This window comes from Anomaloglossus baeobatrachus, chromosome 1 (genome assembly GCF_048569485.1).
Source record: "Anomaloglossus baeobatrachus isolate aAnoBae1 chromosome 1, aAnoBae1.hap1, whole genome shotgun sequence".
NCBI lineage: Eukaryota > Metazoa > Chordata > Amphibia > Anura > Aromobatidae > Anomaloglossus > Anomaloglossus baeobatrachus.
In genome coordinates this window covers 73,064,908-73,074,422 of record NC_134353.1, presented here as the reverse complement: position 1 = coordinate 73,074,422, position 9,515 = coordinate 73,064,908, and the positions used below count along the sequence as shown (strand labels likewise).

The window sequence follows — 9,515 nt, the reverse complement described above, 5'->3', positions numbered from 1 at the left end:
TCTTTAGTTCGTTTTGCAACTTTTTCGCACAAAAAGTCACATATTCCATAAAAACATGTAAAAAGTGTGTTAAAAATTAAGGCGTACATGAAGCCGCAACATTTCCTATAATTATCCAAAGAGGCTGATGATATTTATGGCCATAATGGCTCTGCTATACCAAACAAACAAACAAACAAACAAACAGTAGGGATAAAGAAGACGTATCTGGGTACAAGAAAAAACAACAAACGGTAATAAAACATAAAAATCAGTTTCATTATAAATGGTACAAATTTATTCAGGAATGGAATGTAATCATCTTCAACGTCTAGAAAACGATGGATATTTCACAGTCACAGGATTATGACACCGGATTGGCAGCAAACTGCAGGACGGACGGCTGGGAATGTTGTAATGATGGCAGGGATTACATGTTCGAGTATCTGCCCTGCAATCTTACGTAATTAGAAGCATTGTACAATGACAGTAACAATCATTACATATAAAAAGGGGGATAGCAAAACCACAAAGTGCAATGGGCTCAATTACTGCTTGAGCTTAGCAAAAAGAATCAATGGCGCCAAGCATGAACCTTAGGGGGCAAAAAAAAAGTGGCGGGTGCTTTCCTGCAAAGTCAGTGTCTGGTGTTTTCTTTTCTACTAGCCAAATGCCACTATTTGAACCATTTTGGCTAATAGGAGAGCGGACCGGTCTCCATGTTATACTCCATATTATCCATATGGTAGGATAGCCTGATGACAAGTCTCGTTAGACATTACCAGCTTAACAGTATACGCTAGGAGCATTGTTAGCTATTTTAGTGCTTTGAAGGGGTTGTCTATGTCTATACGCCCTACTAGATGTCAAACTGGGGTCGAGTGATTAGGATGTGCCACAAGGGTCAGTGCTTCTAGCATTAGTCACTTAAAGGGAATGTGTCATCAGAAAATGGCCTACTGTTTTAAAAGGGATTTTAGGTCAAATGTACTTTTTAACTGTTGAGGTCTTTTTTTTTGCATCTATATATTAAAAAAAATAAATAATCACAAATCTTGTAATTTTGCATTATATGCCTACTTCAAACCCTACTGAATATTATTTAATGATCATGTGCTCATCATCAGCACAAGTCATTGCAGGGAGGTAGAGGAGGTGTGCTGTGACATCACCAATTGTTAAAGGTGGATCCTATATTATCTATTGTATATAGGTTTTATTTATCATTGCAATCCTCTCTGTGATAATAATGAGACTGCTGAAAAATCATTTGTACAGAAGAGGAAGTGTCAGTCTAGCATAAGGCCTAGTGGCCAGTGTGAAAATTGCAAGGTATATATATATATGTATATATATATATATATATATATATATATATACACAGTACAGACCAGAAGTTTGGACACACCTTCTCATCTCTAGAACAACTGTTAAGAGGAGACTTTGTGCAGCAGGCCTTCATGGTAAAATAGCTGCTAGGAAACCACTGCTAAGGACAGGCAACAAGCAGAAGAGACTTGTTTGGGCTAAAGAACACAAGGAATGGACATTAGACCAGTGGAAATCTGTGCTTTGGTCTGATGAGTCCAAATTTGAGATCTTTGGCTCCAACCTCCGTGTCTTTGCAGAAAAGGTGAACGGATGGACTCTACATGCCTGGTTCCCACTGTGAAGCATGGAGGAGGAGGTGTGATGGTGTGGGGGTGCTTTGCTGGTGACACTGTTGGGGATTTATTCAAAATTGAAGGCATACAGAACCAGCATGGCTACCACGGCATCTTGCAGCGGCATGCTATTCCATCCGGTTTGCGTTTAGTTGGACCATCATTTATTTTTCAACAGGACAATGACCCCAAACACACCTCCAGGCTGTGTAAGGGCTATTTGACTAAGAAGGAGAGTGATGGGGTGCTACGCCAGATGACCTGGTCTCCACAGTCACCAGACCTGAACCCAATCGAGATGGTTTGGGGTGAGCTGGACCACAGAGTGAAGGCAAAAGGGCCAACAAGTGCTAAGCATCTCTGGGAACTCCTTTCAGACTGTTGGAAGACCATTTCCGGTGACTACCTCTTGCAGCTCATCAAGAGAATGTCAAGAGTGTGCAAAGCAGTAATCAAAGCAAAAGGTGGCTACTTTGAAGAACCTAGAATATAAGACATATTTTCAGTTGTTTCACACTTGTTTGTTAAGTATTTCATTCCACGTGTGTTGATTCATAGTTTTGATGTCTTCAATGTGAATGTACAATTTTTAGTCATGAAAATAAAGAAAACTCTTTGAATGAGAAGGTGTGTCCAAACTTTTGGTCTGTACTGTATGTATATACATATATATATATATACATATATAGAGAAAGAGAGAGACTGTGAGCAAAATTATTAGGCAGTTTTTATTTGGAATCATTTTACTTTTGAAGAACTACAGAGCCGTCGGTCAGTATAAAAGGCTAATAATCCTAAAAGCTGAATATTTAACCCCTTCACCCCTGGAATGTTTTCCTTTTTTCCTTCCCTTCTTCCAAGAGCCATAACTTTATTTTTCGTCAATATTACTATATGAGGGCTTTTTTTTATTGTGGGATGAGTTGTACTTTTGAATAAGAAGGGAATTTTGTTACTTACCGTAAATTCCTTTTCTTCTAGCTCTTATTGGGAGACCCAGACGATTGGGGTATAGCTACTGCCCTCTGGAGGCCACACAAAGCACTACATTAAAAGTGCAAGGCCCCTCCCCCTCTGGCTATACCCCCCCCCGTGGTATCACGGGTTCTCCAGTTTTAGTGCCAAAGCAAGAAGGAGGAAGCCAATAACTGGTTTAAACAAATTAACTCCGAATAACATCGGAGAACTGAAAAACCGTTCAACATGAACAACATGTGTACCCGCAAACAACAAAAAAACATCCCGAAGGACAACAGGGCGGGTGCTGGGTCTCCCAATAAGAGCTAGAAGAAAAGGAATTTACGGTAAGTAACAAAATTCCCTTCTTCTTCAGCGCTCTATTGGGAGACCCAGACGATTGGGACGTCCAAAAGCTGTCCCTGGGTGGGTAAATAAATACCTCATGTTAGAGCTGCAAAACAGCCCTCCCCTACGGGGGTGTCACTGCCGCCTGCAGGACTCTTCTACCTAAGCTGGCATCCGCCGAAGCATAGGTATGCACCTGATAATGCTTGGTGAAAGTGTGCAGACTGGACCAGGTAGCTGCCTGGCACACCTGTTGAGCCGAAGCCTGGTGACGTAATGCCCAGGACGCACCCACGGCTCTGGTGGAGTGGGCTTTTAGCCCTGAAGGAACCGGAAGCCCCGCAGAACGGTAGGCCTCTAGAATTGGTTCTTTGATCCATCGAGCCAGGGTGGCTTTAGAAGCCTGCAACCCCTTGCGCGGACCAGCGACAAGGACGAAAAGTGCATCGGCACGGCGTATGGGCGCCGTGCGGGAAATGTAGATTCTGAGTGCTCTCACCAGATCTAGCAAACGTAAGGCCTTTTCATACCGGTGAACCGGATGAGGGCAAAAAGAAGGCAAGGAAATATCCTGATTAAGATGAAAAGAGGATACGACCTTAGGAAGAAACTCCGGAATGGGGCGCAGCACAACCTTGTCCTGGTGGAACACCAGGAAGGGAGCCTTAGATGACAGAGCTGCCAGCTCAGACACTCGCCGAAGCGATGTGATCGCAACAAGAAACGCCACTTTCTGCGACAGCCGAGAAAAGGAAACTTCCTTCAGCGGCTCGAAGGGCGGCTTCTGGAGAGCAACTAGTACCCTGTTCAGATCCCATGGATCTAACGGTCGCTTGTACGGGGGCACAATATGACAGACCCCCTGCAGGAACGTGCGCACCTTAGGAAGACGTGCTAGACGCTTCTGAAAAAACACGGATAGTGCCGAAACTTGCCCTTTAAGGGAGCTGAGCGACAAGCCCTTTTCTAACCCCGATTGCAGGAAGGAAAGAAACTTGGGCAATGCAAATGGCCAGGGAGACACTCCCTGAGCAGAGCACCAGGACAAGAAAATCTTCCACGTTCTGTGGTAGATCTTAGCCGAATTCGACTTTCTAGCTTGTCTCATTGTGGCAACGACTCCCTGAGATAATCCTGCAGATGCTAGGATCCAGGACTCAATGGCCACACAGTCAGGTTCAGGGCCGCAGAATTCTGATGGAAAAACGGCCCTTGGGACAGTAAGTCTGGTCGGTCTGGCAGTGACCACGGTCGACCGATCGTGAGATGCCACAGATCCGGATACCACGACCTCCTCGGCCAGTCTGGAGCGACGAGTATGACGCGGCTGCACTCGGATCTGATCTTGCGTAGCACTCTGGGCAAGAGCGCCAGAGGCGGAAACACGTATGGGAGCTGAAACTGCGACCAATCTTGAACCAAGGCGTCTGCCGCCAGAGCTCTTTGATCGCGCGACCTCGCCATGAATGCCGGGACCTTGTTGTTGTGCCGGGATGCCATTAGGTCGACGTCCGGCACTCCCCAGCGTCGACAGATTTCCTGAAACACGTCCGGGTGAAGGGACCATTCCCCTGCGTCCATGCCCTGGCGACTGAGGAAGTCTGCTTCCCAGTTTTCTACGCCTGGGATGTGAACCGCGGATATGGTGGATGCTCTGTCCTCCACCCACATTAGAATGCGCCGGACTTCTTGGAAGGCTTGCCGACTGCGCGTCCCTCCTTGGTGGTTGATGTATGCCACCGCTGTGGAGTTGTCCGATTGGATTCGGATCTGCTTTCCTTCCAGCCACTGTTGGAAGGCCAGTAGAGCAAGATACACTGCTCTGATCTCCAGAACATTGATCTGAAGGGTGGACTCCTGCGGAGTCCACGTCCCCTGAGCCCTGTGGTGTAGAAATACTGCTCCCCACCCTGACAGACTCGCATCTGTCGTGACTACTGCCCAGGATGGGGGCAGGAAGGATCTTCCCTGAGACAATGAGGTGGGAAGGAGCCACCATTGTAGAGAGTCTTTGGCCGTCTGGGAAAGCGAGACTTTCCTGTCCAGGGACGTTGACTTCCCGTCCCATTGGCGGAGAATGTCCCATTGAAGTGGGCGCAGATGAAACTGCGCAAAGGGAACTGCTTCCATGGCTGCCACCATCTTCCCTAGGAAATGCATGAGGCGCCGCAAGGGATGCAACTGGCCCTGCAGAAGAGATTGCACCCCTGTCTGTAGTGACCGCTGCTTGTCCAGCGGAAGCTTCACTATCGCTGCTAGAGTATGAAACTCCATGCCAAGATACGTTAGTGACTGAGTCGGTGATAGGATCGACTTTGGAAAGTTGATGATCCATCCGAAAGACTGTAGAGTCTCCAGCGTAGCATTCAGGCTGTGCTGACATGCCTCCTGAGAGGGAGCTTTGACCAATAAGTCGTCTAGGTAAGGGATCACCGAGTGTCCCTGAGAGTGCAAGACTGCTACCACCGCCGCCATGACCTTGGTGAAGACCCGTGGGGCTGTCGCCAGACCAAATGGAAGAGCTACGAACTGAAAATGGTCGTCTCCTATCACAAAACGTAGAAAACGTTGATGTTCTGTAGCAATTGGCACGTGGAGATAAGCATCTTTGATGTCTATTGAGGCAAGGAAGTCTCCTCTGGACATTGAGGCAATGACAGAGCGGAGGGTTTCCATCCGGAACCTCCTGGCGTGCACATGTTTGTTGAGCCGTTTTAGGTCCAGAACAGGACGGAACGAGCCGTCCTTTTTTGGAACCACAAAGAGATTGGAGTAAAACCCTTGCCCTTGTTCCTGAGAAGGGACTGGGACAACCACTCCTTCCGCTTTTAGGGAATCCACCGCCTGCAGCAGAGCATCTGCTCGGTCTGGACGTGGGGAGGTTCTGAAGAACCGAGCTGGAGGACGAGAATTGAACTCGATTCTGTACCCGCGAGACAAAATGTCCGTCACCCACCGGTCTTTGACCTGTGACATCCAAATGCCGGAAAAGCGGGAGAGCCTGCCCCCGACCGGCGATGCGGAGGGGGGGGGCTGGAAGTCATGAGGTAGCCGCTTTGGAAGCGGTACCTCCATTTGCTTTCTTGGGGCGTGTGTGAGTCCGCCACGAATCTGAGTTTCTTTGCGTCCTCTGAGTCCCTTTGGACGAGGTAAATGGTGTCTTGCCCGAACCTCGAAAGGACTGAAACCTCTGCTGCCACTTTTTCTGCTGAGGTTTGGATGTTCTGGGTTGTGGTAAAGAGGAGTCTTTACCCTTGGACTGCTTAATGATGTCAGCCAATGGCTCGCCAAACAGTCTATCTCTAGACAAAGGCAAACTGGTTAAACATTTTTTGGAACCAGCATCTGCTTTCCAGTCCTTTAACCACAAGGCTCTGCGCAAAACTACCGAATTGGCGGACGCCATTGAGGTGCGACTGGTAGATTCTAGGACCGCATTGATAGCGTAAGACGCAAACGCCGACATCTGCGTGGTAAGGTGCGCCACTTGCGGCACTGCTGGATGCATGATAGCATCCACTTTTGCTAAGCCAGCTGAAATAGCCTGGAGTGCCCATACGGCTGCGAATGCCGGAGCAAACGACGCGCCGATAGCTTCATAGACAGATTTTAACCAAAGGTCCATCTGTCTGTCATTGGCATCTTTAAGTGAAGCGCCATCCTCCACTGCAACTATGGATCTAGCTGCAAGTTTGGAAATCGGGGGGTCTACCTTTGGACACTGTGTCCAGCGCTTGACCACCTCAGGGGGGAAAGGGAAACGCGTATCTTTAGATCGTTTAGAGAAACGCCTTTCTGGGTGAGCGTCGTGCTTCTGGATTGATTCTCTGAAGTCAGAGTGATCTAACAAAGCACTCAATTTACGCTTGGGATAAAGGAAACGAAACTTTTCCTGCTCCGCAGCCGCCTCTTCTGCTGAAGGGGCTGGGGGAGAAATATCCAACAGCCTATTGATGGCTGAGATAAGGTCGTTTACCATGGCATCCCCATCCGGGGTATCCAGGTTGAGAGGGGTTCCAGGAGTGGATTCCTGATCACTCTCATCAGACACATCACAGGGAGACTGATTGCGCTGAGACCCTGAGCAGTGTGAAGACGTCGAGGGTCTTTCCCAGCGAGCTCGCTTAGGGTGGCTGGGGCCATCATCTGAGTCATAATCCTCGGCCTGTGAAGCCGGGGACCCCCCTGTGGGCTGGATACATTCCAAGTAAGGGGGACCTGAGGACAGAGGCCTCGCCGTGCCCAGAGACTGAGTCCCATGCATAGATTGCAAGGTTTCAAGGATTTTTGCCATAGACACAGACATATTATCTGCAAAAACTGCAAAGTCCGTCCCTGTCACCGGGGCAGAACTTACAAGCGTCTCAGCCTGGGTCGCTACCTCTCCTGACTCCGGCTGGCGAAGCAGCACCGGGTCGGAGCATTGCACACAATGGGGGTCATCAGAGCCTGCTGGTAGATTAGCCCCACATGCAGCACACGCAGTATACACAGCCCTTTTTGCCTTGGCCGCCTTGCGTTTTGAGGATGACATGTTGCTGCTTCCACAGAGTGATCTGGGATATGCAGCCAGAAGCGCACCTCACAGTGCAAGAAATACAATATCTATATATATGTACCCAGTACACTGACACACAGTGAGGCACTAGAGGGACCAGCACAGAAAAATCGCTTACCGCCCGCTTAAAAAGCGGGTGTGTGGTCGCCAGATAGCCCCTAGTCCAGGTCTCCCAGAGCCTTGCGTCCTTCCTCCAGCCAGGCATGCATGTAATGGCTGCCGGCGTCTCTAGAGAGGAAGGGGGGCGGGCCCTGGGCGTTCCTGGCCAAGAGCGGGAAGCCTGCTTCCCTCTGTGCATAGTGTGAGGGCTGGAGCATGTAAATCAGGCTCCAGCCCTCGTCGCTGCTTGCGAACAGCGTCTCTCCCCTACCCTGAATGACAGGGTGGGGGCGGGAACGAAACGGAGCTGCCGGCGTCCTAGGCCCAAAAAGCCGGGGACTAAAGTTATAACCGCCGCCGCCGTAAAAGCGCGGACGGCGGATCCCCGGCGCACCACAAGTCACAGCAGCGCCGCCCGGTCCAGAGGGGGTCGGCGCTGCGTTCCCATACACAAACAATCCCCCAGTAATCTGTAGGGACTCTAGCTCCAACGTTGCGGTCCCCGGCGCACTACAACACCCAGCCAGCCCGGAGTGTGTCTGTGCCTGCCGGGGACACAGAGTACCTGTATGATGCAGGGCCCTGTCCCTGATCGTACTCCTGCTCCGTCTCCATCAGGTTCTAATGGGTCTGTGGATGGAGCCCGGCATCAGAGCTGAGAGGCCGGCAGGATCCCACTTCCACAGAGCCCTACCAGGGGATGTGGAAGGAAAACAGCATGTCAGGCTCCAGCCCTGTACCAGCAATAGGTACCTCAACCTTACAACACCATCCAGGGGTGAGAAGGGAGCATGCTGGGGACACTATATGTGTCCTCTTTTCTTCCATCCGAAACAGTCAGCAGCTACTGCTGACTAAAATCTGTGGAGCTATGCATGGAATGTCTGACCTCCTTCGCACACAAAGCTAAAACTGGAGAACCCGTGATACCACGGGGGGGGGTATAGCCAGAGGGGGAGGGGCCTTGCACTTTTAATGTAGTGCTTTGTGTGGCCTCCAGAGGGCAGTAGCTATACCCCAATCGTCTGGGTCTCCCAATAGAGCGCTGAAGAAAACCATATAGTGCACTGGAAAACAAAATTCCAAGTGCGGTGAAATTGCAAAAAAAAGTGCAAGTGCGTGATAGTTTATGGGGTCTATTATTCAACCCGTTCACTATATGGTAAAACTGATATGTGGGTGTGATGCCTCAGGTCGGTACGAGTTCGTAGACACCAAACATGTATAGGTTTACTTTTACTTTGACATCTTGTCATGTCACTGCATTGTTACCGTTTTGCTCCTGAAAATCTACATTTTAATTTTTATTATTTTGTTAGTATTTTGTAAATCCATTTTTGACTTTCCACACAATCCTTCTGGACATGCTCTCAATCAGATTCAAGCATGCTAGGCTGGAGTCACACTTGTGAGAGACTCGCGCTAGTCTCGCATCGCATCACCCGGCACGGCCTGATGCTCTCTGGACAGGAGCTTCTCAGCTGCATAGAAATACATACTGCCATCCTGCTCCTGTCTGGAGAGTGTGCGGCCATGCCGGGTAATGCGATGCGAGACTAGCGCGAGTCTCTCACAAGTGTGATTCTGGCCTTATAAGCAAAATCTGGTCACAGGTCTCTTCTACACGTTCCCAATGTTGGTGTACACTGGTCACCTCACTTGCGTATGTAACAGCTTTTTCTTCACCTCTACCCACAAGTGTTGGATTGGGTTGAGGTCTGGGGACTGTGGGGACAATCCTGCACCTCTACTTCATTGTCATTGAACCATTTGGTCTCTAATCTTGATGTATGTTTCAGGTCGTTGTCCTGCTGGAACACTAAGGGGTACTTTGCACGTTGCGACATCGCTACTGCGATATCGTCGGGGTCAAATCGAAAGTGATGCACATCCGGCGCCAGTAACAACGT

The 9,515-nt window shown here is 49.2% G+C and overlaps 1 protein-coding gene across 1 annotated transcript in view; it reads right to left on the bottom strand.

Annotated features, from left to right (window-relative positions):
• Window positions 1-274: 274 nt before the first annotated feature.
• Window positions 275-9,515, bottom strand: part of ACOX3 (acyl-CoA oxidase 3, pristanoyl) — a 197,277-nt gene continuing 188,036 nt past the window's right edge. Inside the window, exon 19 of the mRNA XM_075346850.1 lies at window positions 275-430. Coding sequence (XP_075202965.1) covers window positions 410-430 — 21 coding nt within the window. The 3' untranslated portion in view covers window positions 275-409. The remainder of the gene's footprint in view (window positions 431-9,515) is intronic.